The sequence below is a fragment of the Mauremys reevesii genome, linkage group 1 (assembly GCF_016161935.1).
Source record: "Mauremys reevesii isolate NIE-2019 linkage group 1, ASM1616193v1, whole genome shotgun sequence".
Classification (NCBI taxonomy): Eukaryota; Metazoa; Chordata; order Testudines; family Geoemydidae; genus Mauremys; species Mauremys reevesii.
The window spans coordinates 134,998,011-135,025,997 of record NC_052623.1 but is presented as its reverse complement, the minus strand read 5'-3'; the positions used below and the strand labels follow the sequence as shown (position 1 = coordinate 135,025,997).

Sequence of the window (27,987 nt, the reverse complement as noted above, 5' to 3'; positions counted from 1 at the left end):
GTAATAATGAAGAAGACCAAATGGCTGCGAAAGTAGCCAAAGACCTCATTTTTCACATTTTCTTTAATAAGCTGGTGATATCAATAATTCAGATGTGATCCTGTTCTTTCTATCTTTACGTATACATAATTCCACTAAGCACAATGGCAGCTTTGTGTGCACAGGGACAGTAGGATCAGGCATACAATGAAGCATGGGATCAATACTACAGACTCCAGCGTGGCATACTGAGATATTCTATAAAATTCTTCATACAGCTCTTCCGGTGTACCAATCATGATTATCCAGTCCTGAGCCTAAGTGTATCAATTATATTGAATTGTGAGGTCATTTTATCATATAGAAAGACTTACTCTATGAGATACAGAGAAACCAAGAAAATCACTTTGTTTGTGACTAAGCTAGATTTGAATATACTGTAGATGTCCGCCTGTGAAAGTTGTCAGTACATTGACACATAAGAATTACATAGACTTTCTTTTGAAATTTCCTTTTCCTCCGAATAATTTCTGCTGTTTGTCTTTTGCTGCTGCTGTTCTGACAGAAAAGATGCTTGTCTATTTTGAAGTGGATATAATCAAACTATGCATCTGGTTTTCCCTGTTCATTTTTGTGCTGTATAGGATATTCACAAAATGGTTAAAGTGTGAACGTTGATGCTGAGAAGTTGTTAGGCAAAAGTGTTATGCTCTTAATGTACTACTCATGAGGAATTTGGGCATAAAAATATTAAAAATTCTGCACGCAATATTTTGCTCAGTGGGGTGGGGCTCAGTGGAGGGTGGTCTAGGTGCAGGGGGGAGGGGCTTGGTGGGGATCTGAATGCAGAAGGTGTTGGGCTTGGTCCGGGGGGGGGGGGGGCACAGGTGTGATCCGGGTGCAGGGGTTCCAGATGCAGGGGGTGAGGCTTGGTTGGGTAGGGGTTCTAGATGGGGGGGGTGAGGCTCGGTGGGGTAGTGTGGGTATGGGAAGGTCCAGATACATGGGAGTTGGGCAGATGAGGGAGCAGTTCCTCATGCAGTGACCCCTCCCCCTGTGGCTGAGGAGCAATGGGGGAAGGGGATGCGGAGCTCCCTGCAGCTGGGGATTTATAGAGGTGGGTCTGACCCAGCCTGGGATGTTCCTTGCAGAGGAAGAGAAGCTGAGTCCAGCTCAGGATAGGAGCCACTGGCTGGGACATCCCCAGTCCCGCAACCTCCTCCCTGCAGTGATTTACCTCTCAGCTGGCTGCTCCGGATGCCTGAATCAATGTGCCAGCACTGCTTGGGAGGGGTGCATGACTGCTTTTGAGGCTTCCCTTTGCTTCCCCTTCAGAAAGTCTTTTTTTTCCCCGTGGGGAAGCAAAAAAATCTGTGGGGGACATGAATTCTGCATGTGCACAGTAGCACACAATTCCCCCAGGAGTAATGTATGACCAGTCAGTGAGAATTCATTTTGGTAATGTGATGCTTGTCATTTAGGGCCAGAACTTGCACCACCTAAACAAAAAAAACAAAACAAAACAAAAAAAGAAGAAAGAAAGAAAAAGTCAGATTCTCATTTGCATTCAGGCTCTCAGACTTCCAAAACAATGCAAAGTAGACTCAAACTGGGAGTACATTATATTTACACTACATTTAAGACCACTTTACATTACTAATATAATGTAAAGTGGCCTTAGTTTAAATGAGAGTCCACCTGAATGGAGTCTTTTAGTTTTTCCATTTACTTCAATAGCAGGAGGGCTGGTCTTTTACCCTTTCTGAAAGTTTGGTTGGGATTAAGATTTTGTAGAACGGCTCTTAAAATGTTTCTAGTTTAACAGACATTCCAGCTCTTCTGTTCATGCAGATTAATAAACTATCATTTTAATTTCTCCAGCTTGCCTCCACACTTACTATTGCACAAGACACAGAAGTTTTAGGGAAGATCCAGCAGTCTTTGCTCCGTCAAAACTTGCTGAATTTAGTGGAAGCTTTGGCTGACTCGGGAACTGCAGGATTTGGCTGCTAGAGATGGAGTTGGAGATGAAAGTATGGATCAGTGTCTGAGTTACACTCATTTGGTTTTATAACTTTATGGTTTTAAAATATTGCCAACCAAATATGTGACAATTTCATACTACTGTGAATAGGGTAGTAGCAATGTGCACCATTACCCTCTGCTAGATGGAATCAGAACCTGTGGGTCATGGAGCCCAAACTGTCAACAGATAATGAAGATTCTCCTTTAGCTTAACTAGAAGGTGTCTGTTTTTGGAGTAGATGTTTCTGCATTATAACCATGCTGTCACCATGTGAGTTCGGAGTAGCCATGGTATGTATAGTAGTGACCATGGGCAGTGGGTGAAGCTTCCTCTTGGGGAGGCTAGTGCCCTGCCCCATCTCTTCCGTCTGAGGCCCTGCCTCTTCTAGCTGAAACCACACCCATACTCACTGCTTTCAGCCTCCCCGTGGCCCTGGCCAGGGCATGGTGAGAGCTTGGGGTGGGGGCTGAGAGCTTGGCTGGAGTTAAGAGACCCTTCCCCGTTATGCCCCTTCGCCCATGACCCCACCCCATTTTGCCCCTTCCCCTGTGGCCCTGCTCCCATGCTACTCCCATGCCACCTCTTCTCTCCCTGAGACCCTGCCCACTGGAGAGCTCCTCCAGCCCCAGGGCCATGGCAGGGGGAGATTTTTCTGTGGGCCCCAAATCAGCCACTGCCCCACCCAGCGGCATGAGGTTTGGGGTGGCTTACTCTCCCCCAGCCTCCATTACGTGCTGCCCATGATAGTAACAACCATGAAGTTGCTATGCCTTGACATTCAACAAAGGACTGGTAATTGTTTTCCTTAACATGGTGTCAAACATGCAAGTTTATCCTGTATTTTTTGCATACACAACACTCCCACTAAAGTTAATCAGAATTTTTGAATGTAGATGAAGGATATCAATTTCATGAAAAATTAAGGCATCCATCCTGAGAAAAAAATCCACAATTATTCATACCATTAAAAATCCATTTCACTTCAGGTGTGTTTGTAGTGCTTCTGTGTTTACATTTTACCTATGTTCTAACAAACAGTGTTAGCAGCAGGAATGTAGGTTGACACAGGGAATTTTAAGCAAATATTCAGGGAAAGCTAATTCTGAATTCATAAACGTGAGTATTTGCATAAGAACATGAATCAATAATCATATAATGAAGGAACATAATTGTACTATGTAATCTATGTATGCAAGTCAAACCAAACAATACCGCTCAAATTCTGAAGCTGGCACATCAAATCCTTGCAAAAATAAAAAACTGCTCATGAGAAATCCATAGCCCACAATTTTTTCACTGCTGGATCAGCCCACAGCATATATACTGTTTCATATACACCTCTACCCCGATATAACACTGTCCTCAGGAGCCAAAAAAATCTTACCGCATTATAGGTGAAACCACGTTATATCGAACTTGCTTTGATCTGCCGGAGTGCGCAGCTCCACCCCCCAGAGCACTGCTTTACCACGTTATATCCGAATTCGTGTTATATCGAGTGGCGTTATATCGGGGTAGAGGTGTATGTTAAAACTTCCCGTGTTCACAGTTTAAATGGGATAAGAATAATAGCGTTAGACTTGTTTTTACCTCCCTGATTCTATGAGTTAGCATTTCTGATTTTAACAAGAGAGGTGGATCTCAGGAGTTGGGTGTGGATTTAGACTACTTCCTCCTCTTCCGAAAAAGTCTGGGAGTGCTTGGGTTTGGACCCAGAGCTCAAGTGAATTTGCAATAATTAAAGCTGATGTGTGGGATGGGGTTAATTTGGGGCTAAAATGAGAGTTAAAATCTAACGCTCCTACCTTGGGGCCTCTATGCTCATTCATTTTACACCATCTTCAGTGCTCTGAAGGGCTTAGTCCTCCCTCATCACATACTGTGGAAGCAGAAATATTTGAGTGAACTGTTGCCAATGGCTCAGAGCAGGGAAGGGGTATGTTTCAGATTACACTGCAATGGTATTGTTCTGATCTGATCTCCTTTCAAGGGAGAGGCTGAGAGAGGCAGCTTCAGGGGATTTAGCACTAGCAGCAGCACATGATCCATCAGTCGCGTGATCCTCACCACTGAAGGCTAATGGGAAGGATCAAGTAAAAGCTAAATCTCCCTTGTAGAAGCAACAGCAATTTTTTCTGCTCCTTCTCTTCTACCACCAACCAGACCTCCCATGGCTTCTCCCAGGCTAGAGACCTACTGCTGTCCCAACCGGGATGCAGCCACGCAACTGGTGCTGACTTTCCAGCCTGAGGTTTTCTGTGGAGTTTGCATTGGCAGCGCCTCAGTCAGTCTGCTGCTCTGCATCCTGCAGCTCCTTCCCAAGCAGGGACAGAGTCCCCGGAAGATGCCAAAAGCTTCCTCCTCCACCACCATTCTTCTCCTCATCTCCGTTTGTGACATCCTTGGTGGCCTAGGTAAGGACCAGCTTGCTGTGCCATGCCCTAGAATGGATTCCCTCTGCCTGGAGGCAGTGTGGCCAGATGGATCCATTTAGCAGCCTAAAGAGCTCTGGGATGGAAGTGTGTTGTTTCTGTTTTGCTGGTGGATTTGGGTTAAGGGATGCTAGGAAATAATGGGTCTTAATGGAAGAGAGATTTTTTTTGAATGTTAGGCTTAACAGTTCAAATTTAAAATGAAGCAGTCTTCAAACTCTGCACCTAAAACTAACAAAATCCCATCAGACAGATGTTGGAAGTTTTTTCAATGGCTGACAGATCCAAAACTTAACTGTTCCTAAAGACTAACTTTTAAAAACATTCTTCTGACCCATAAACACTCCAAACAAAGGCTGTAGCATTATGAAAATGCCAGCTACTCCACTGGGCAAATCGCATGAGCAACAAACCCAAGAGTGCTGGTTTAGATTGTGCTATAGATAGGGTATTGAAATCTATAAGAACCTTCCTCATCCAATACCCTGCCTGGTCACAAGGAGAGAGCAGGCTGAGGAAGTGGAAGAATGAGGCAACATGCATGGACACTCGTGTCAAAACTAAAGTGGTGTCTAATTCTAACCTGCCAGACTATGAAACGTGCTGCCAAAGTATAAATGAACACTAATTGCACCATGTCCGGAGCTAAATGCAGAACTTCCTCTTCATCCAGGCTTTGCTGCAATAATATCTTTACTCTCACGTTTTATAGAAAATGAGGAAATAAATAAAGAAATACAATAATAATAAAACATAATAAATAATAATAATAATATAATCTGAAGTCCTGTGGCTGGTATGAAGGGAGAGACACCTATAGGTATTGTTGTTCTGATGATACAGTAAAGAGCACCTATATAAGAATCTGGATAGACAAGTGTCCCTTTAATTTGATGAGGCCAAAAATGTGAGAGAGGTTTTTCTGTTTTAATTATATTGACAAATCAGAACCAATTGTCTTGTATCATCTTTGTCTGAGACCCTTTGTAATCTTTCCTAGGCAGGGGTCAATTCTCGTTAAATGGTATATAAAGCATCACGGGCAGTGCTATCACACTGTGATAAGAATAGACATCTTCACTGATTGCAAGCTGTGATGTCTTTTAAAGCAGTACTGAGAAGTGTTTCATTCATTTGAAAAAGAGGAAAAGAGTTGTTTTCAAAAATGAGAATCTATTAAGGGTATAAAATACCTTTAATACTAAAATGTAAAGAGTTAAAGAAAAATGAATGTAAGAACATTGATATATGCAAATATAACAGTGAAAAGAAGTAAAAAGAAAATGCTTTAATTATGAGATTACTTTCATTTGATGACAGCCCGTGAGATGCTATCTAGTTCATTTTAGAGAAATGTGTGTCAGTGTTAATGAAATGAAGGTTTTTTTTAAAATAGAATAGAACATTTTAGACCACAGCAACTTTAAACTTGCATTCACTGATAGATTATGGTGAAACTTAAATAATCGAGCTGCCTTGTGCTCAATTCAAGCAGTCCTTGCTTTGTTCATATGTAAAAACCAGGCTACCATTTGAAAATCTAACTGTGCAAGTATGTGACTCAAAACATATTAACACATTCAGAACACTAATGAATGTTCCCATTAGGTATCATCTTCAGATCAACAGTATGGATAGGCTTCCCAGACTTCATAGCAAACATCTCTGTGGTGAATGGAACTGACGTGTGGCCTTCTGCCTTTTGTGTGGGAAGTGCAGTAAGTACAAAACTCTTTTTCTTGCTAGGGACACTAATTTGATAAATATCAGAGGGGTAGCCATGTTAGTCTGGATCTGTAAAAGCAGCAAAGAGTCCTGTTGCACCTTATAGACTAACAGACGTATTGGAGCATGAGCTTTCGTGGGTGAATACCCACTTTGTCAGATGATAAAGGAAGCCTGAAGGACAAACTCTTCCTGCTCTAAAGAAAATTGAACTGTCATTCAGATCTATAAGTATAATGGGTTTCTGTCTCTTTCAAAGCCCTACGAGTCTTGCAGGGTACAAGCGAAAAAACAAGCGAGAAATGTATTAATTGCTCACGAGGTACAAGTATTGGCACGCCCTGCTATGCAGCACCAGCTTAGAGTGGGAGGAGTGCAAGCTATTTCCTGAAAGCTGAGGCCAAAATTTTCACACGTGGGTGCTTAAAGCTAGGTGCTTCAATCATATCTGGGCATCTAAATGAATGGCTTGATTTTCAGAGGTGCTAACCACCCACAAGCCCCAGTGAAGTCAATAAAGTGATTCAGATGCACAATGACTTAGGACAAAATCAAGCTCTGGGTTTGTATGGGACAAAGGTAACTGGGTCTCTGAGTGAGGTACTTTGTAATTACATACTGTATGCTGAAAATCAGACAGGCAATCTCGGGTGGGGAGTTTACCCCTTCTGCTAAATGAAAAATATGGTTGGCCTAAATAATTCTGGAGTGCTTACAAATCTCAGGAATTTCAAAGTGACAAAACTGTTGCAGGGGTTTATTAACTGTCATTCATACTTTAACTGAATGGGGTTCACATATGGGGTGATGTATAAACTTAAATGGCATATAAATGCTATATCTGACCAATACTCATTTCAATTCACAGTTTTTACAGTAATATGGAGTCTGACAAACAGGACAGAACAAAGACTTATGAAAAGCCAGTGGGAAAATTGGGTACCCAAGGAATTTCTGATCAAGCATGTACAATACTATAATTACAATCTAAATGTTGCTAAAGGATCTTTTTCTACACTAAAACAAAAATCTGATTAGGTTTCAAAAGGCATAATATCACAGTGTTGTACAGAAACCTGTAACCAACTGCTACAAATCTGAATGACAATTTCCACATTAAACTATACGTGCCATACAGCCAAAAATCAATCATACTACAACCTTTTCTAATCCCTCTCTATTTCTCATCACACACTTCTGAGGTCTTGCCAGGTACAAGTAGAAACAACAAGGGGAAAACATTATTCCTCGTTCACTGTGTACAAACTTGTATCATAGTCCAAGCTGGATTTTTTTCAAAAAAGAAAAAAAATAAAGAAAACTTGCCAAGATAAAAATTTTGCAGCAGTAAAGTGCAATTCTGAAAACATCATAATTTCACTATGTTAACATTGACTGAATATTTTAAACGAAGTTTTTACCATTGATGCTGTTTATTTTTGTCTTGATCCCAGCATGGATGATGAAATATGACTGGCCAGCATCAGGGTTGGTTCAAAGATTCACTTTCTGGCTCTTTTGCACTAGCAAAATACTGCAATATTTGGGTCTGCAACAGTGCAAGGGAATGTTTACATTTCAGAAAACAAAATGACAAATAACCCTCTTCCTACTCCCCTCTCCCACCTTGTTCTTATTAGAATTCAGGAAACCACTTATAGTCATGTAAAATGTATTTTCTTGTTTTTGTTTAAAAAACAAAATGCCATGCATTCTGGCCTTAAACCAAATAGGCCTTGATTCATCGCTTTGGGAGACCCCCCTATACAAACAGGGGAAACTGACTCCCAAGTAGATACACCCCCAAGAAAGAACAGATTGTGTTTACAATGCCACACTCCCAGAGGTTTCCACCAGGACTGGCGGTTCTACTTGGCAGCCAGCAGAGACTACTCAGGGGATGAGTGGAATGAGGATGTATCCACTTCCTGCTGACTTGTTTCCCCATAGATTTCAGGGCCAGAAGAGACCACCGTAGGGCAAATCTTTTAGAAAAACCACCACCAATCTTGATTTTAAAATTGCCAAGCATTGAGAATTTAACACAACCCTTAGTAACTTTTGCCAATGGTTAATTACTCTCATTGTTAAAGATTTATGCCTAATCTCCAATCTGAATTTGTCTATCTTCAGATTCCAGCCAGGGGCAGTGGAGCCTTTCCAAAGGTGTGGGGACCAGGGGCCCTCACCCTGCCTCTTCTGTCCGAGTCCCCACCCCTGGCCAAGCCAGAAGCCAGAACGGGCTGCGAGCCTTGGACCCTTGGCCTCAGGGGGAAGAGAGGAGGCAGGGGTGGGGCCCATGGCAAAAAGTGGACAGATGGAAAGTAGGAGAACCATGGATTCCTGCCCCCACCTTCCGGCACCCCTGAATCCAGCCATTAGATTGCGGTTTACCTTTCTCTGCTAGATTGAAGAGCCCATTTCAAATATATATTTCCCATGTATATACCGTTAATGTTCTCTTTTGTTAAGCTTAATAGATTGAACTCCTTGAGTCTGTCACTATAAAACAGGGCACTAAAGGCACTAATCCTTTAATCGTTCTCATTCTGAACCCTCTCCAATTTATCAACGTTCCTCTTAAATTGTGGACACTGTAACTGGACAGATTCCAGCAGTGGTCACACCAGTGCCAAATACAGATTCTCCTGTTTATGCATCCAAGGATCATGTTAACCCTTTTAGCCACGGCACCACACTGGGAGTTCATGTTCAGTTAGTTATCCACCCTCCCTCGACCAAATCTTTTTCAGAGTCACTGCTTTCCAGGATAGAGTCCCCCATCCTGTAAGTATGGCCTACTTTTTTGTTCCTAGATGAATACATTTATAATTAGCTGTATTAAAACACATAGTTTGCTTGTGCCCAGTTTACCAAACAATCCAGATTTCTCTGAATCAGTGACCTGTCATTGTCATCATTTACCACTCCCCCAATTTTTGTGACATCTGGAAACTTTATCAGTGATGATATATTTTTCTTCCAGGTCATTGATAAAAATATTAATTAGAATAAGGTCAAGAACAGATCACAGTGGTCGATGCTTCCCCATTTTCAAATACATTGTGAGACCTATCAGTTAGCTAGTTTTTAATCCATTTAATGCGTGCCATGTTGATGTTGTAGTTCTTTAATCAAAAAGTTGTGTGGTACCAAGACAAATGCCTTACAGGAGTCTAAGTTTATTACGTCAACACTATTACCATTATCAACTAAACTTGTAATCTCATCAAAAAAGAAGATGAAATTAGTTTGACAGGTCTATTTTCCATAAATTGACATAGATTTGCATTAATTATATTACCCTCCTTTGATTCTTTACCAATTGAGTTCAGTATCAGCTGCCCCATTATCTTGCTCAGGATTGCTGTCAGACTGACTGACCTATAAGTACCCAGGTCATCTCATCTAAAAATTGGCACATTGGCTTTCTTCTAGTCTATGGAAACTTCCCCATGCTTTCAAGACCTATTTAAAATAAACATTACAGTCCACTTAGCTACTCAGGCAACTCTTTTAAAACTCTTAGATGCTAGTTATCTGGGCCTGCTGATTTAAAAATATCTAATTGTACTAGCGCTGTTCAACATCCTCCTGAGATACAAGTGGAATGGAAAGAGTATTATAAGATGATGACTACATCTGCTTTGTTCCTAAAATACAGAAAAAAAATATGTATTAAACACTTCTGCATTCTCTGTATTATTATTGATATTTCTACCATTGACATCTAGAAATGGACCAATACCATTGTTAGGATTTTTTGTGTTCCTAATATATTTTTAAAAATTCTTCTTTTTGTGCTCAACTCTGCTGGCCATAGATTTCTTCTTGAGTCCCTTTGATTCCATCATCAGTTTTCCACAATTCCTAACTTCTTATTTGTATTCATTCCTATCAACTTCCCTTTTCTTCTCTTTGTTTTACTATATAAAATGGCTGCCTTCACTTCCTTTCTAAACCAGGTCGGTTTCTCAACCAATATGGCCTTCTTCCTTAGTTGTGGGATTGTGGTTTTTTGGCCATCTAGTAAGGCATTCTTAAACAGTTACAAATTATTATTATTCTTTTCCTGATTAAATTCTTCCTCCCAGCTTATTTGGATCATAATAGTTTTCTGCTTTGTGAAATTGATCCTTTTAAAGCACCTATTATAAATATAATTGGTCTAGACTTTATTCTGCTTGAACATAAAAATTAATGGTAACTTAGGTACAAGCCACGATAACTTGATCATCTTTATTAATTCTGTGATCAGTTCTTCTGTATCTGTCAAAATGAGGTCTAAAATAGAATTCTTCTATGTTGGATGCCACACTTTTTGCCATCTGTAGTATTTAGAAATCCTGAGGATGTTTTAGTTCTGGTAGCATGGACCTCCAGCATATGTCACTCTGATTGAATTCCCTCAGGATCACACAGCTTTTTCCCCCTACACATTATAGATAGGTGCGTAAGAAGCCAGTCAGTCTCTTCCCAAGTGTGATTTGGTGGTCAGTAGCAAACACCTACTAATACCCCATCTTGGACAGATGAAGCACAAATCTGTTTGAGGCAGCATTGACTAGCTCCATCTTCCCTAATGAAGTAGAAGAAGCCAGTGTAGATCTTGAGTGAATCAAGCCCACAGATTCTTTTACATGGAATTTGTTAAATATTATTTTTCAAATGGACATCTTACAAAGAAAAAAATGTAAAACTAAGCTCAAGTTATACACTGAATGCTATCAATAAAGTGCATTCCAGTGATGAATGTATTGGAGCCTGAAGGTATATTGATGGCTTTAGTGATTGGGCCAAGGATCAACATCTCTGGGGAAAGGGAGTATTTTCAGATTGTGGAGGAGGGAATACCAGGGATTTGTTTTCAGACTTGTAGCCATCACTGATGTTTGGCTTAATAGCAAGCATGATGGGCTCTGCCTGGTAAAGAGATACTACTATGGAACATGGCAAAGGATATTATGATGAAAATGGAGCCAAAATGAAAGAGGGGCTCAGAGGAACATTAAATTGAATAGTAAAAATGTTTCAAACTAATGAAAAAGGGGGAGAAAGTATGCTGTAAAAGAACCAGCTCATCGGGGAAAGAATTTTGGAATTTGTAAACACAGAGGAAAAGGTCAGATATATTTATGTATACCCGTGAGAAAAAAAATGAGAATTCTCAACTGTCAAATACAGTGGAATGTAGCTTGACTTAAACCTGTGCACAGCACTTTGGATCATTACTGGAAAAAAACATCAGAATTAAAGCGTGAACATTTCACTATCACCCATCTCTTTTTTTTGTTTTTCTTGGGAACAGAGATTGTTGACTACACATAATAATTTCCTTTTACATTCACTTCCCAGAATATGAAGGTACAATATAGCTACAATGATTAAGAGATACAAGTCCTTCTCTCATGTCTCAGGGCTGGTCTACACTAAAGCTGTCAGTCAACCTAAGTTACACTACTTCAGTTACATGACTTATGTAACTGAAGTCGACGTAACTTAGATCAACTTACAGTGATGACTACATTGCGCTGTGTTGACAGGAGACATTCTCCTGCCGACGTACCTTCCACCTCTCAGGGGGGTGGAGTACAGACGTTGACAGGAGAGCACTCTGCTATCAACTTAGCTTGTCTGCACCAGACCAGCTAAATTGACACCACTGCATCAACAGCAGCAGTGCTAATTTAACTGTAAGTAGAGACAAGCCCTCAGCTACAGGAGAGGCACTAATGTGAAAATACAGTAATTTCAAACATTTTCACTATAAATCTCTTTATGAATGTAGCCAAAAATGTTTTACTTTTGGATGCACATGTAAAATTCAGAGTTAAGCTTAGGCAGGGTTAATATCTCTTCTGGGCAGGAGTAAAGCAAGCTTATCAAAAGGGGGCAAATGCTGCTCAACCTATTCATGTGAATAGACCAGTTGGCTTCAGTGGGACTATTCCTGTGATTCTGAGCAAGATTGGGCCCCTCGTGGAGCTCTGTTACAAAACCACACACATTCCATGAAATATGCTTGACTGAAGTCTCATCAGGGCTAGAAGTAACAGGGAGTTTTATTTTGTCCTGGTCACTTAGGCCTGGTCTACACTGGGGGATCGATCTAAGTTACACAACTTCAGCTACGTGAATAACGTAGCTGAAGTCGACATACTTAGACCTACTCACTGCGGTGAGTCGACTGCTGCCGCTCCTCCATCGACTCCGCCTGCGCCTCTCACGGCGGTGGAGTACAGCAGTCGACGGGAGAGCGCTCGGGGATCGATTTATCGCTGGCCGCCAATCTGGCGGGTAGTGTAGACATACCCTTAGGGACTTTGTCAGTGGCTGTGACACAATGGAATCTTTTCCTTCTGCAGATGTGGATCCAGCTCTTGTACAGTGCTGGCTTCTGGTGGCTGTTTTGCTATGCTGTAGATTCCTACTTGGTGGTTAGAAGATCAGCAGGGCTAAGGTACCAAAGTGAAATTAACTAATTTTTATTTTAGCTAATTAAAGACCTACAGCTTTACTTTCTACATTAGGTGTGCATGTTTGTATGCATGTATTCAGGCACATAAATGAAGCATGCACAAACATCTGATGTGCATATGCAAACCACGTTTTAGTATGCTAGGTGCTTAAAGGGCCATGAATGTGCTCCATTATTGATTACAAACTTGCATGCAGTTGCAACTTTGAAAATCTGGGGTGAAATCTTACCTCCATTGATTCTAGTGGAGCCAAGATTTCACCCCAGTCCCTAATCTACACCATGAATTGAACCTTGTAGCAATAAAATGTTATTCTGAAAAAAAAGTGTTGAAATACACCTACAATTTTTTCTTCAGGATTTGAGGTTTTATATTCTTTTCAATGCTGTTGTTAGTGTCCTGTTGATGTTTTCATTTTATAGAACATTTTCTTCAAGAAAAGAAAAAAATAACCTTATGTATTATATGTCTTCTATAGCACCCATCACTGGAGTATCTAAACTCTCTGGCACTAATAGAATCATAGAAATGTAGGGCTGAAAGTGACCTCAAGAAGTCATCGAGTCCAGACCCTTCTGCTCTGGCAGTACCAAGTAAACCTAGACTATCCCTGACAGGTGTTTGTCCAACTTGTTTTCAAACGCTTCCAATTATGACGTCCTTTGGAAGCCTCTTCCAGAGCTTAACAACCCTTATAGTTAGAAAGTTTTTCCTAATACCAAACCTAAATCTCCCTTGTTTCAGATTAAGCCCATTGCTTCTGCCTTCAGTGGACATGGAGAACAAGTTGGTCACCATCCTCTTTATAACAGCCCTAAACATATTGGAAAACATATCAGGTCACCCCTCAGTCGTCTTTTCTCAAGAGTAAGCATGCCCGATTTTTTCAACGTTTCCTCATTGGTCAGGTTTTCTAAAAAATTTTTTTATCATTTTTGTTGCTCTCCTTTGGACTCTTTCCAATTTGTCCACATCCTTTCTAAATTATGGTACCTAGAATTGGACACAATACTCCAGCTGGTGCCTCAGCAGTGCTGAATACAGCAGAACAATTATCTCCTGTGTTATACGTACAACACTCCTTTTAATACACCCCAGCATATTGGTCTCTTTTTGTAGCTGCATCACCTTCACAACTCGTATTCAATTTGTGATCCACTACAATCCCCAGATCCTTTTCAGAAGAAACACAACCTAGCCAGTTATTCCCCATATTGTAGTGGTGCCTTTGATTTTTTTCCTTCCTAAGTGAAATACTTTGCACTTGTCTTTATTGAATTTCATTTAGTTGAATTCAGATCAATTCTCCAATTTGTCAAGGTCATTTTGAATTTTAAACCAGGCCTCCAAAGTGCTTGCAACCCCTCCCAACTTTGTGTCATCTGCAAATTTTTTAAGCATACTCTCTATTCCATTATTTAACTCATTAATGAAAATATTGAACAATACTGAGCCCAGGAGGAACCCTAGTAGATACACCCTCCCAGTTTAACAGCCAACCATTGATAACTACTCTTTGAGTACAATGCCCATGCTGTTATACTAGAGACAAAATATAAAGATTTTTCTAAATTGGCTGCCAGTTTTTGGAGTTAGAAGAACAAAAAGACCTTCAGTTTGCCAGTACTGAGCACAGAATTATGTGATATTATACCCAGACAATATTGAGCAATCAGATATTGGAGACACAGTGCAATTGGCAGATGTTATTATGTGCATCTCCAGAACAAGTACAAAAGTCCCCGATTTAAACTAGTATTAACCCTACCCTGTATAGGACAAACTTGAATTTTACATGTATAGTGAAGCTTTGATGCCCAGGAATTATGGAACTGTTAAGCAGTAACAAGCTAGACTATGTGATTTCTATTATATATTATGAAAATTCTTCACATTTTTACTCTAATTATTTCCAACAAGGTTATCTAAATTCCCTGTGCCAGACAAGGCTATGCGCTGTAATGACATTCATATTATTTCCTATGGGCAGTGATTCAAGTGTTCAGAGACATGTATACGTAAGTCACACCATTCTAGCCTGAGGCAATATGGGCTTGATTCTGCTCCCACCAAAATCAGTCGCAAAACTTTTAAGTCCTGACTCGCAGCCTACTGAAGTCAATAGAAAAACTCCCATTGACTTCAGCGGGGTCTGGATCAGGCCCTTGTTGATGTAGATGAAGCAAAATGTGATCATAACTGTTAAAATTTGTGATTTCCAAATCCCCGAAAGGGCTGAAGTTTATGTGACTGTTCACGCTGTTTGGGGAGCCCTTCTTCCTTCTCCTTATAGCTTTCCCCACCCCAAGCTCCACCTATAAGGTAATAATTGGAGATATACCAATCTCCTAGAACTGGAAGGGACCTTGAAAGGTCATCAAGTCCAGCCCCCTGCCTTCACTAGCAGGACCAATTTTTGCCCCACATCCCTAAATGGCCCCCTCAAGGATTGAACTTATAACCCTGGATTTAGCAGGCTAATACTCAAACCACTGAGCTAGCCCTCCTGTGGGTCACAGGAAGGGAGGGAGCCTGGGGGGACTACCAGAGGCTTGTGTGTGGGCAAGAGTCACTTACAGCTCTGTTGACAGGAAGGGACAGAGGCAGGGCCACTTATCTCAACCTGAACAATTGCATTGACTTAATCCAGCTCTTATTTTCCCCAAACTGCTTTACCTTTTCCTAGTTCCTGTACTGCCAGTGGGATGTTGTTCTACCTGCATACATGTACAATTCTTTTGAATGGTTACAATGTGAAATTCTAAAGCAATTCCAAATGCACACGATGAGTGACATTAACAACTTCTTTTCCATTTCATGTGCTCCCAGTACAATTGTGTTGTACCACATGATGACATGGGGCCTGGCAATCCTGCTGTGTGTGGAGGGAATTGCCATGCTTTACTACCCTTCTGTTGCTAGGTAAGCAAGACATTAAAAAAAATCTAGCTCTGTGATTACTTGAATGACTTTGTCAGTTTTGGAGCTGGAGGGTCAAGTTTTTACCGAAATTACAAGAGTGTAAATGCTGAATATTGGAGTCAATGAAGATACTCCAGCTTTACAGTAAGGAATGTTAGAGCAAATTTGGCCCTGAGTGAATTAAGCTATGTCTACACTGGAGACCTTACAGTGGCACAGCTGTACCGATGCAGCTGCACTGTTGTAAGATCTCGTGTGTAGCCGCTCTATGCCGACGGGAGAGAGCTCTCCCATCACTAATGGCTGTAGCTATGTTGGTGGGAGAAACTCTCCCGCCAACATAGCACTGTGCTCACTACCATTTATGCCAGGGAAACTTGTCGCTGGGGGTGTGTGTGCATTTTTTCACACCCCTGAGCAATATAAGTTTTGCCGTCATAAGCGGTAGAGTAGGCATGGCCTTAAAAATATCATATCCTATTTCTCTCATGCCCTGTGCTCTGTCCATCCAACTCTTCTCCTACTCATGACTCTCCACTTTAGTATCAGGCTAACCCCTATGTTGAAACAGCCTCCCTTTGCCTGTGTGATCCCTTCTTCTTTTAAATTCCTCCTCAAAATTCACTTTTCCTTCAATCACTGATTATGCATCAGGACCATCTACTCCTACTTTGGGTCCCAACCACTGAAAAAACCAACAACTAGTGAAGTCCCATAGATGTTCTTATACTTGTGTATGGTTTGATCACTGAATATAAAATGATAGGGTCTAAATTTAGCTGTTACCACTCAAGAAAGAGATCTTGGAGTCATTGTGGATAGTTCTCTGAAAACATCCACTCAATGTGCAGTAGCAGTCAAAAAAGTGACCAGAATGCTGGGAATAATTAAGAAAGAGATAGATCAGGGGCTGGCAACCTCTGGCACATGGCTTACCAGGGTAAGCACCCTGGCGGGCCGGGCCAGTTTGTTTACCTGCTGCGTAGGCAGGGTCGGCCGATCGTGGCTCCCACTGGCCACGGTTCTCTGTCCCAGCCCAATGGGGGCTGCAGAAAGTGGCGCGGGCTGAGGGATGTGCTGGCTGCGGCTTCCCAACGCCCCCATTGGCCTGGAGCGGCCTCTGTTTGCCAGAAGCTGAGAATGGGCAACAGGGGATGGATCACTTGATGATTACCTGCTCTGTTCATTCCCTCTGAGGCACCTGGCAGTGGCCGCTGTTGGAAGACAGGTTACTGGGCTGGATGGACCTTTGGTCTGACCCAGTATGGCCATTCGTATGTTCTTATATTATGTTCTTATGAATAACTTAACTTTGGTAAGTACCAAATAAAACAATTTATACACATAACTCAGAGTCAATGGGAGGCATGATTCTCAGCATAGGTAGACAGACATGAGCTAGCATGCTAAAAATAGCGGTGTAGACTGCAGTAGGGGCACACACCCTCATTGCTATTTTTAGCATGCTATCTCAAGCAGGGCTAGCACAAGTCTGTTCACAGTGCTGAAAAAAATCACATCTCCCAGCTGCAGTGTAGACATAACCAATATGTCCCTTCAGTCATCTGCTTGGGTTTCTGCCAGTACCAGAGAGAAACATGCCACATAAAATGGGTGCTTACTTGCCCCATAGATCATCCCTGACATGACCATGGAAAGTGGGGGCATTAAAGCTTCTACAGGCTTCTAGAGAGGGAGATGATCATGCCAAAGGAGTTCTGTATCCTATTATCCCTTCTTCTTCCACCCTGTCTTAGCTTCATTTTTTTACCTTCCACCCAAATTGCTGGAAGGAAGCATTGAAACTTGACTGTATTTCAGTAGTCTACTTTGTGACTCACTTGAGCGGCCAGAATCAATGTGTCAACACATTTTTGGATCTGTTTATTTCATTCCATATTTTTAGCTAAATGTGATGTAAGTAGAATAGCTAAGACTACAAGGTGTGAAAAAGAATTAATCTTTTAATGGTCTCTTCTCAGTTGTGAAAATGGCCTGCAGCATGCAATTCCTCATTACATCACTACCTATGCCCCACTTCTGCTAGTTTTGGTGGCCAATCCAATCCTCTTTAGAAGGACGGTAACAGGAGGTAAGTTCCTAAATGCCAACATTAATTAGTATATGTGATGTAAAAAAGTAATAGTAATCTAAAAGCCATGTCTGTATATCCTGTTTTGTGGGGGAGTCCCTTATGAACAAAGCCATGTAAGGATGCAACTAATCAAGGGAAAGAAATGCACCAGGATTTTTTAGCATAACAGCTAGGTACCAAAAGCAAGGCTCTGTCTACATGGGGGATTTGCTCCAGGTATGGGCACTGGTGGCCAACAACACCATCAACGTAGCTGTGCTGGTACAAAACACTATTGTAGATGGACAAAACTGCATTGCATCTTCTTGAAATTTAGCAAAGCTGCGCTGGTACTTATAGCAGTCTGAACTGTCTATGCTAGGGGCTTGAACTGGTGCAGCTATAGTTGGCCACTGAGAGTTGAAGTCAGGATTATTCTCTAGTATAGACAAGGTCTAAGACACTGAGATATTGTATTGAAATGCAGACTACATTGGCTTCCCTGCAGCTGTCTCATTAATTGCACATGGAGTCAGATATTAGTTTTACATGTGGTCAAATATGATTGGAATTTGGTTACTCATGGCTTTGATGTTAGGAACAAAGGCCTGAAATTGAGCTTGTACACAACTCCATCAGGGGCCTGATGACTACATCTAACTTATTTTTCCATGCATTCGAGAGAGGAGCCTGAAATAAAACCTCGGAGCCAAACAATGCCAGACTTTGTATTTAATATTACACCCACCCAATGCTCAGTGTATTACATAATATAAATCCACAAGTTTGCATTAAAATATACACATACTAAAATATATAAAAAAACTCCTGAACCCCCCCCAATCCCATTACAAATGCAATCTCTGTCCCATCGTCCCTTCCTTCCCTCATTCCTTATTCCCCACTTCCAAGAAAAAGGCTGAGAAAACAGACAGATTTTTAATAACAATAAAATAAATAATAATTTGTATTGTTTATATCCTAGAGGCTCCAGCCAGAACCAAGACCTCATTGTGCCAGGCACTGTACACACAGAACAAAAAGACTGTTCTGCCATATCCATCATACCACGGTTCTGGTGAACCACAGTAGGAAGTTTAAATAATGAGGAGTACTTGTAGCACCTGTGGCAAAGTTCCTCCTCTCCTCCAGTAGGTCCTGCGCTTATTGGCGGATTTCCTCCCCTCAGTGGTCTTCCCCTTGGATGAAACCCACAGTCTGGATCACCTCCTCCTATGTCTGATTAGGAGTAGCGAGGCTTGGGGGGAACCCGGGCCCGCCCTCTACTCCGGGTTCCAGCCCAGGGCCCTGTGAATTGCAGCAGTCTCTATAGTACTACTTGTAACTGCTGCTTGACTGCTACAGCTCCCTGGGCTACTTCCCCATAGCCTCCTTCAAACACCTTTTTTATCCTCACCATAGGATCCTCCTGGTGTCTGATACTGCTTGATTGTATGGTGTTTCCTCAATCCTCCAGTAGTACACCCTCTCAGTTCTTAGTTCCTTGTGTCTCTGGCTCCCAGCTCCTCATACGCCCTTCCTTCCTCTGGCTCCTCCTCCTTGACTGGGGTGAGCGCCCCTTTTTATACCAGGTGCCCTGATTAGCCTGCCCTGATTGGCTGCAGGTGCTCCAATCAATGTAGCTCTCTCCGGTGCCTTCTAGAAAGTTCTTAATTGTCCCCAGGTGCCTTAATTAACCTGGAGCAACTGCCATTTTGGTTCCCGTGGTACTAGAGATTTGCTTAGCCTGGGGCTAACATACCTGTTCCTCAGTACTTTCCTGTAGCCATCCGGCCTTGCTCCATCACACACCTTAGAGACTAACAAATTTATTTGGGCATAAGCTTTCATGGGCTAAAACTCACTTCATCAGATGCATGGAGTGGAAAATACAGTAGGAAGATATATATACATATACAGTAGGAAGTTTGTGTCAGAGCCAAGAGCCCTCATCAAGAACACAGTCAATTTAGATGAGGAGGGGGATCTCAGCTCATTAGTAGATCATAGCTGCCATGGTACCATATGAGAAGAAAAGGAGTCTCTCTCTCTCTCTCTCCCCCACAGCCAAGGTCAAAAACTCTTTAAACTTTACCCAGATATCTGCTGGTAGTCAGAGCAGAGCACAGATGTAAACTGTTCTCTAATAATAAGCAAATAAAAAGAGAGACAGCCTTTCCAAGCACTGACTTGGCAACTGCAGCTACCTGGGCATCCAGGAGCAGCTACATGTTGATCAAGGTGATGAAGCACATTATCGAGGGCCAATAAGGAAGGCTCTTCTGATGTTGCCTTGGTACCTGCAGTCCTATAGGTATATAAATGCTACACTTCTTTATCTTCTCGTCAGTGAATAAGGGTTACTTCAGGCTGCACCCTAGCTTCCATGCTGTAAAGTGAACCAATATTGATGACTACAGCAGCCATATCCTTTCAGTCTCCCTATTTTACATTATCAAAAGCAACAAACAAGACAAAAGTCTTCACAAGACAGCGCAAAGTGTGCCTGCATCCCCTATGAATGTCTCTATTGCACACAACTTAGCTGCCCATCTCTGCAGAGGGAGTCCTAAGTGACTTATAGGTGAAGTACTCAGAAAACAAAGGCATAACAATTGCGTAGTTAAACACACTATCAAAACACTTGTTTCATTTTACGTTTTTAAAAGGTAAAACAGTTATGACCCCTCCTGTTACTTTCCATTTTAGATTGGGTTGATAGAAAGCCAGTGGCAAATTCTGATGTCACCACCCACTTGGATTACACTGTTTTCTTTAATTGTTAAATGGATAAAGGCGACTATTTAATGAAGTTCCCTCCATCTTCTAAACTATACCATCTAGAATCATAGAAATGTAGGTCTGGAAGATCCCTTGAAGTAATCAAGTCCAGCCCCCTGCGCTGAGGCAGGACCAGGTAAAGCTAGAACATCCCTGGCCGGTGTTTGCCCAACTTATGTTTTTTTAACTCCTTCATTGATGGGGATTCCACAACCCCCTTGTAAGCCTATATCAGAGCTTAACTGGCCTTTTAGTTAGAAAAATTTCCCCTGATATCTAACCTAAATCTTCCTTGCTGCAGATTAAGCCCATTGCCTTGTTCACCTACCTTCATTGGACATGGAGAACAATTATTCACCATACTCTTTAAAACAGCGCTTAACAGACTTGAAAGCTGTTATAAAGACCTCCCCCACCCCCGACTTTCAAGACTAAACATACCCAGGTTTTTTTTAACCTTTCCTCACAGGTTAGGATTTTTAAACCTTTTATCATTTTTATTGGTCTCCTCTGGAGTTTCTCCAATTTGTCCATATCGTTTCTAAAGGGCGGTGCCCAGAATTGGACACAATACTAATAGCTGGGGCCTCACTAGTGCCAAGTAGAGTGGAACAAGTACCTCCAGTGTCTTACATACAACACTCCTGTTAATACACCCCAGAATATTAGCCTTTTTTGCAACTGCATCCCATTGTTGATTCCATCAATTTGTGATCCACTATAACCCCCAGATCCTGTTACCATCTAGCCAGTTATTCCCCATTTTGTAGCTGTTCATTTGATTATTTTCTTCCTAAGTGAAGTACTTTGCACTGTCTTTATTGAATTTCATCTTGTTGAATTCAGACCAATTCTCCCATTTCTAAAGGTCATTTTTAATTCTAATCCCGTCCTCCAAGTGCTCACAACCCCTCCCAGCTTGGTGTCATCTGCACATTTTATAAGCATATTCTCCACTTCATTATTCAAGTCATTAATGAAAATATTGAGTAGAACTGGAACAAGGTCTGACCCCAGAAAGACCCACCTAGATACACCCTAATGGTTTGACAGTTTAACAGCAAACCACTGATAGCTATTGTTTGAGTCTAGTCTTTCAACTAGTTTGCTTATGAGAATGTCCCATGGGACTGCATCAAAAGCCTTACTAAAATCAAGATCTATCATGTCTGGTGCTTCCCTCCTTATCCACTTGGCCAGTAAACCCAGCAAAAAAGGAAATTAGGTTGGTTTGGCATGATTTGGCCTTTACAAATCCTGCTGCCTATTCCTTATAACCCTATTTTCCTCTAGGTGCTTACAAATTGATTGTTTAATTATTTGTTTCAGTATGTTTCCCGCTATAAAAGTTAGACTGACTGGTCTATAGTTTCCCGGGTCTTCTTTGCTCCCCCTTTTAAAGATAGGTGCTTTGCCTTTTTCTGGTCTTCTGGGACCTTACCTATGTCCTCCAGGAGTTCGCTAAGATAATTGCTAACATTTCCGAGATTACTTCAGCTCGTTCCTTAAGTACCTAGGAAGATTTTGATCAGGCCCTGCCAACCTGAATACATGTAATTTATCTAAATATTCTTTAACTTGTTCTTTCCCTATTTTGGCTTCTGTTCCTTCCCCCTTGTTGCTTTGTTTCAACTATCTGGTCACCATTAATCCTTTTAGTGAAGACTAAAGCAGAACCGGCATTAAACACCTCAGCCTTCTTCATATAGTCAATTATTAGCACTCCTTCCCCACTAAGAAGAGGACCTACACTTTCCTTCATCTTTCTCTCCCGCATAATGTATTTAAATAACTTGTTCTTACTGCCTTTTTGTGCCTTAGTCTCTCTGATTTTGTCCCTACATGCTTGTGCTATTCTTTTGTACTCCTCCTCAGCAATTTGTACATGTTTTCACTTTTGGTAGGATTCCTTTTTTTATATTCAGCTTATTAAAGAGCTCCTGACTGAGCCATATTGGTTTGTACCTATTCTCTCTCTCTCTCCTTTGCATCAGGACAGTTGTGCCTTTAATATTGTCTCTTTGAGAAACTGCCAGCTCTCCTGAACTCCTTTTCCCTTAGATTTTCTTCCCATGAAACCTCACCTACCATTTCTCTGAGTTTGTTAAAGTCTGCCTTTTTAAAAGTCCATTGTCCTTATTCTGCTACTCTCACTCCTCCCTTTCCTTGGAATCATGAAATCTATCACTTCATGATCACTTTCACCCAAATTGCCTTCCACCTTCTGTTTGCTACCAGTTCTTCCCTGTTGGTTAAAATCAAGTCCCATCACAGCAGGAACCTGAGCTACAACTTCTCTTCCCTTTCCCACTCTCTGGATCCCTGTAAATAAAAAAACCCCATAGCCATGTACTCATTATATAGTTCTGTACTTTTCAGTTGCCTCATTGCTCAAAGGAAGACAAGGAATCTACACAGAGAATGAAAGACGCCTGGGGATGGAGATTCAGATCCGCTTTTTCAAAATTATGCTGGTGTTCATTATATGGTAGGAGGTGTATTTTTAAAAAAACTCTGAATACTTCCCAATTGTGGAAGAAGGGGGGGTGTGAACGGCATTGGCGGGTTTGCTCTATTTGTTTGTCAGCCTGACAGTTTCAAGGGGAGGAATGAATGGTCTAGAAAGGAAAATGTTCTAAATTATTTTACTTAGTAGCTGAAGCATTAAGCTGCCTCTTGCAGTTGTGACACAAGATCCAGAATATACAGCCGGGGGGGGGGGGGGGAGAAAGTTTGAGCAACATGAAAACAAAAGACTCAAAGAAAAATGGGAAAAAAGATAAGTAGGCATTGACTGGGTAGGTAGCCGCCTAGAGCAATAGTCTGAAAAATACAAAGATTGCTATGGTCACTCTCCACAAGAGTAGCCTCAATATGGTCTGGCTGTGGAATTTCAGACCACTTTTTCCCCGTCTCCAATATGGTATCCTTTGGCAGTTTTCTTTGGGACACAATTTTGCCTTTCTGCAGTGGCAGCTTCCTTATAAAGCATGCTGCAGCTAGTACAAAAGATTCTGGAATACTACTGGGAGTGACAGGTGTTGACTGCTCAGCACAAACTGCTGAATAAACAGAGGATCCTTTCAGAGGAAGAAATTATTATTTGCTATTTATATTACACGAGCACATTTGAGATGAGATTGGGGGTCCATCATGCAAGGCACCATACAAACACATAGCAACAGATGGTCCCTGTCATGAAGAACTTGCTGTCTAAACAGAAAAGCTGGAAATAAGGTAGGAAAGGAAACAGTGTCAAAGAGGGGATGCGGCTTGCCTTAGGTCATGTGTGGGAGCAGCCTGTTAAAGTGGACAGGTTGGGGGGAATGGAGCAGGGAAGAAGTGTGAGGGGAGCAAGGTGGAGGGAGAAAAACATGAGGTTTTCACATAGAATGGGAATGACCCATTTGACTATGCAGGAGAAATACAGAGAAACTGCACTAAAGTCTGTTCACTAGGGCTAAAACCTGGGCTTTCTGACATACCCTCTCTTTGGCGCTGAAGATTATTGATTCATTTAACTTGATGTTTGCTATCTGACCATGAGCTGCCCTTATTGGTAAGAACTATTGATATGTTATGGCAATTTCAGAGTCATCTGCAATCCTCTTTTGATGTGATTTTTAAAGTCCATTTTAATGTAACTCTGAAGTTTGTGGTTGTTTAGGGAATGATGTGCAGCGATGTAGCAATGCTATATATATTTAGTGTATTGTGATAAAGTTACTCCTCTACCTTGGTGGGTCCTGCGCTTATTGGCGAATTTTGCTCGCCTCAGAGATCTTCCTGTGTTGGATCAGGAGTTGGGAGGTTTGGGGGGAACCCGGGCCCACCCTCTCCCCTGGGTTCCAGCCCAGGGCCCTGGGGACTGCAGCTGTCTAGAGTGCCTCCTGGTACAGCTGTACGACAGCTACAAATCCCTGGGCTACTTCCTCATGGCCTTCTCCCAACACCTTCTTTGTCCTCACCACAGGACCTTCCTCCTGATGTCTGTTAACTCTTGTTCTCCTCAGTCCTCCAGCAGCACATCCTCTTACTCCCAGCTCCTTACGCACATCTCACTAATTGGAGTGAGAGCCTTTTTATACCAGGTGTTCTGATTAGCCTTAATTAATTCTAGTAACTTCCCAATTGTCTACATGTGTCCTAATTAGCCTGCCTGCCTTAATTAGTTCTAGAAAGTTCCTGAGTGTTCGGGAATAGTCCCTGTTATCTTACCCAGGGAAAAGAGACCTGCTTAACCTGGAGCTAATGTATCTACCTTGACCTACCTCTCTTGTAGCCATCTGGCCTGACCCTGTCACAGTATGTATGAACATTGCAACTCTATTTATATGCCATATTATAATGTGCCCTCAATACCAGAGTGCCCCCTTGTGTCAGGACATAGTGTTGCAGAGACTCTTCCTCTCTAGCACCCCTTGTTGTCCCAGGTCTGCAACGGTCAGCTGCCTCCATGGCCCAGTGGCCAGCTCCTCTGGCCAGGTCAGGTTTCAGTCCAGTCTCCTTCCAGGGTTAACAGAACATACATTAAATCTTAACTCAAAATAGCCACCTGGGCTTTAAAGCCCACAGTATAAACACTAACCCTTCATAGAGACCCAACATTGTCAAGGTTGGGGCTCTGACTGGGCCAGGTTACTTGGTTAAGGCAGGAAAAGCCTTCTTTCCCTTTCCTGGCTTCACCCAGAATTGGCCCGTAGTAGGTACAGCCACTGCTTTTTATCTGGCCCGCTGGGCCTTGATTGGCCTCTACCTGCTCCCGGTCCTGGTAGGTGCTGGAGAACCAACTCTGTCTGGTTTTGCCTGCAGCTGATCATGGGAGACCTCTCTAGGCAATCCATAAATGTCTGAAATCAATGTCCTTCCCTTCTGGCAAGGCACCTTCTTCTGCAGGGTTTGCCAAGGCAGTGAGGCCTCTGGCAAGAAGCAGCAAATGCCTGGTACACCACGTTACAGGCTGCAAATATAAGAAGGTGCTGATGATGACATTCCCCATTGTAGACTGCAGTACATTCTAGTCTTGTATTTTCTAATCAACTTGATTTAATTCTGCATTTTATCCGCCTGCAGCAGGCTGGAATGCTAGGATTTCATTCCATTTGGTTATGTCTATTTCTGTGTCTCAGGCTGGGTTAGGAAAAGGATTTTGTTTTCTGATAATATTCTCCCAGACCTGCTGCTCCTTCATATTGTTGGCTACAAGTTTTAGCATTTTAAAAAAAAAGCAGACTTCTCCCTCTCCCTGCCAACAATCACCAGAATTATGCTTTGGTAACGAAACCACTGTATATACAAACAAATCTGTCTTTTTCTTTTCCTCCTCTTTATCCCTGCAACAGCTGGTTACCAAACATCATCAATGAGAGCCTGTTGTTCTACCTTGAAATGCAGCCAGATATCAATGGAAGCCCCTTGAAAAATGTTAGAAATGCTGCAATGATCACATGGATTATAATGGTAGGTCAACCATGATTTTTATTAGTCTTGGAAGTAGCTTCTGTATGACAGGCAGCAGCACTAATGTAATGAGTGTTAATTTCTTTCAAAATATAATCTCCCCTCGATACAAAAAAAAGGGAGAACATTTTCAAAGTTACAGGAACTATTCTTCATATGAAACTCTGTAGGCAGAACTAGGGGATAAATTTTGCCCTGACTGACCCTGTGTGCATCCCTACTGAAGTCAAGGTGATTCATTCATTTTAAAGACCAGAAAGGACTGTTATGATCATCTACTGTGTCTTCCTGAATAACAGACTACAGGGTTTCCACCAGTGATTCCTGAATACAGGCTAACAACTTGGGTGCTTACTAACAATTTCAGCCTGTATTTGCAACTAAGATTATTTTCTTTGCTCTTTAAAGCTGCTATGTAGAAAACATCTGTATATACAGAGAATAATTACTGGAGAGAAAAATATATTGGTCTTTCAGAGCAATGATCCAAAATACTGTAGGAACACTACTAAAGTATTTTGGACCATTACTGGACTGTAATTTCCCTATCGCCCCATAAGCGTAATGTTCCTGGAATAGTCAAAAGAGGATTTTCTGGAGCTGATGATGCAGGTAGCTTCTTTGGGGAGATCTTAAATATCTGCAAAGCCTCTTAGTAAAAACACACTCTTTGTTTTTCTTTTTGAAATGACAGAAAATTTTTCTAGAGGAGGGTCAAGGGTATATTTGGATGAGAGTTTTAATTAAGTGAACATTAAACACATGAAAGGCACTAAAACTCTTTTAGTTGGAGTTATGGCATAGCTCTAGCTGTGAATAATTCCCTCCCCTTCCCACTTTCTGGGAATCTTATAGAGATTTATAGAATTTGAGGCCAGAAGGGCCCATTCAATCCTCTAGTCTGACCTCCTGTATATCACAAACCATTACATTTCACCCAGTTATCCATGTACTGGGCCCAATAATTTGTTTGGCCAAAGCATATCTTCCAGAAAGGCATCCAGTCTTGATGTCAAGACGTCAAGAGCTGGAGAATCCACTGCTTCTCTTGCAAGTTTAACCCATGTTACCACCAATTTTTCTTCTCTTAAAACTGTCTCCTTTTTGTATGTGCACCTTGGCTACAGCCCTCTGCCCACAGAGGACTAGCCAGGCCTCCTTTACAAGCATTGTTTCTAAATCTGCCAGTCAGTAGAGCATCAGTATTAACATTTCCATTTTTGCAGATGAGCCTGGCTAATCTGGACTGAAGTATTATGGATGAATGTACACCTCCTGTGCATGACACATTCCCCCACTCCCAGAACACGCACAATACCCTGACACCTCCAGCTCTGCGTACCTAATTCTCTCCTTCCAGATTTTATCCTACATTAGTGTTACAAGGGATAAATTACTCCTCTTCCCAAATTCCCAGCACACCCTGCTACCCTCTGACAAGCAATCAGGCACCCCCAAGTCCCTACCTCTCCATTTCCAGGTTTCATCCTGTATAAAAGGGTTAAGGGATGCCACTCACATGGTGCCCCCTTCTCTCCCAAGGGCTGAACACACTCACATGACACAGCTCTCAGCTCTTGCTGGCCTGGAGGGCAAGAGGTCAAGTCTAGGAATTGAACTGTTTGTAGGCTGGCTTTGAAAATAAAGTGCTGATTTCCCACGAGAAAAATAGAAACATCCGAAGCATTTACTTGACAAATATCCAAGGAACTGGGGACAGAGGTGATTTTTGAGAGACTGTCTCAGCTGCCCAGTTTTTTAATCCAACAAAGATGGACTTGTTCATGAGTCAGCAGCAGTTATAAGCTGATTGATCACTGTTTAAGAACTTGGTTATCTGTGAGTGGCTGCTCTCAGTATGTTTGGCTCTGCTTTCACTGAAGTCTGATAATTGCTCATGCAAAATAAAATTCATAAGACACAGTGGAGCCTGTTAAAGCACAGTGTGGGCCATATTTATCCCTGATACAACTCCATGGAGTAGCTGAAGTCAAACCAGACAAGCATTTGACCCCTTCTGTTCTAAGAGTTATTGTGTACCAGAACAAGGGCTCTGGTTTCTTCCCTGGATTTGCTTGTGGCTAGAAGACACATAACATGTACTTTCAT

At 41.8% G+C, this 27,987-nt stretch overlaps 1 protein-coding gene and 1 long non-coding RNA gene across 2 annotated transcripts in view; one reads left to right on the top strand and one right to left on the bottom strand.

The window, feature by feature from the left end:
* Positions 1 to 105: 105 nt before the first annotated feature.
* LOC120389162 lies at positions 106 to 19,114 on the bottom strand. The gene is made up of 4 exons (XR_005590788.1): positions 19,055 to 19,114; positions 7,584 to 7,711; positions 1,878 to 1,988; positions 106 to 1,478 (listed from the first exon to the last, which is right to left on the bottom strand). It is a non-coding gene; the product is annotated as an uncharacterized LOC120389162 (long non-coding RNA).
* GPR143 (G protein-coupled receptor 143) overlaps positions 4,176 to 27,987 on the top strand; it is a 39,435-nt gene continuing 15,623 nt past the window's right edge. Inside the window, exons 1-7 of the mRNA XM_039511475.1 lie at positions 4,176 to 4,419; positions 6,046 to 6,155; positions 12,528 to 12,622; positions 15,471 to 15,563; positions 17,546 to 17,655; positions 22,798 to 22,906; positions 25,761 to 25,878. Coding sequence (XP_039367409.1) covers positions 4,176 to 4,419; positions 6,046 to 6,155; positions 12,528 to 12,622; positions 15,471 to 15,563; positions 17,546 to 17,655; positions 22,798 to 22,906; positions 25,761 to 25,878 — 879 coding nt within the window. The remainder of the gene's footprint in view (positions 4,420 to 6,045; positions 6,156 to 12,527; positions 12,623 to 15,470; positions 15,564 to 17,545; positions 17,656 to 22,797; positions 22,907 to 25,760; positions 25,879 to 27,987) is intronic.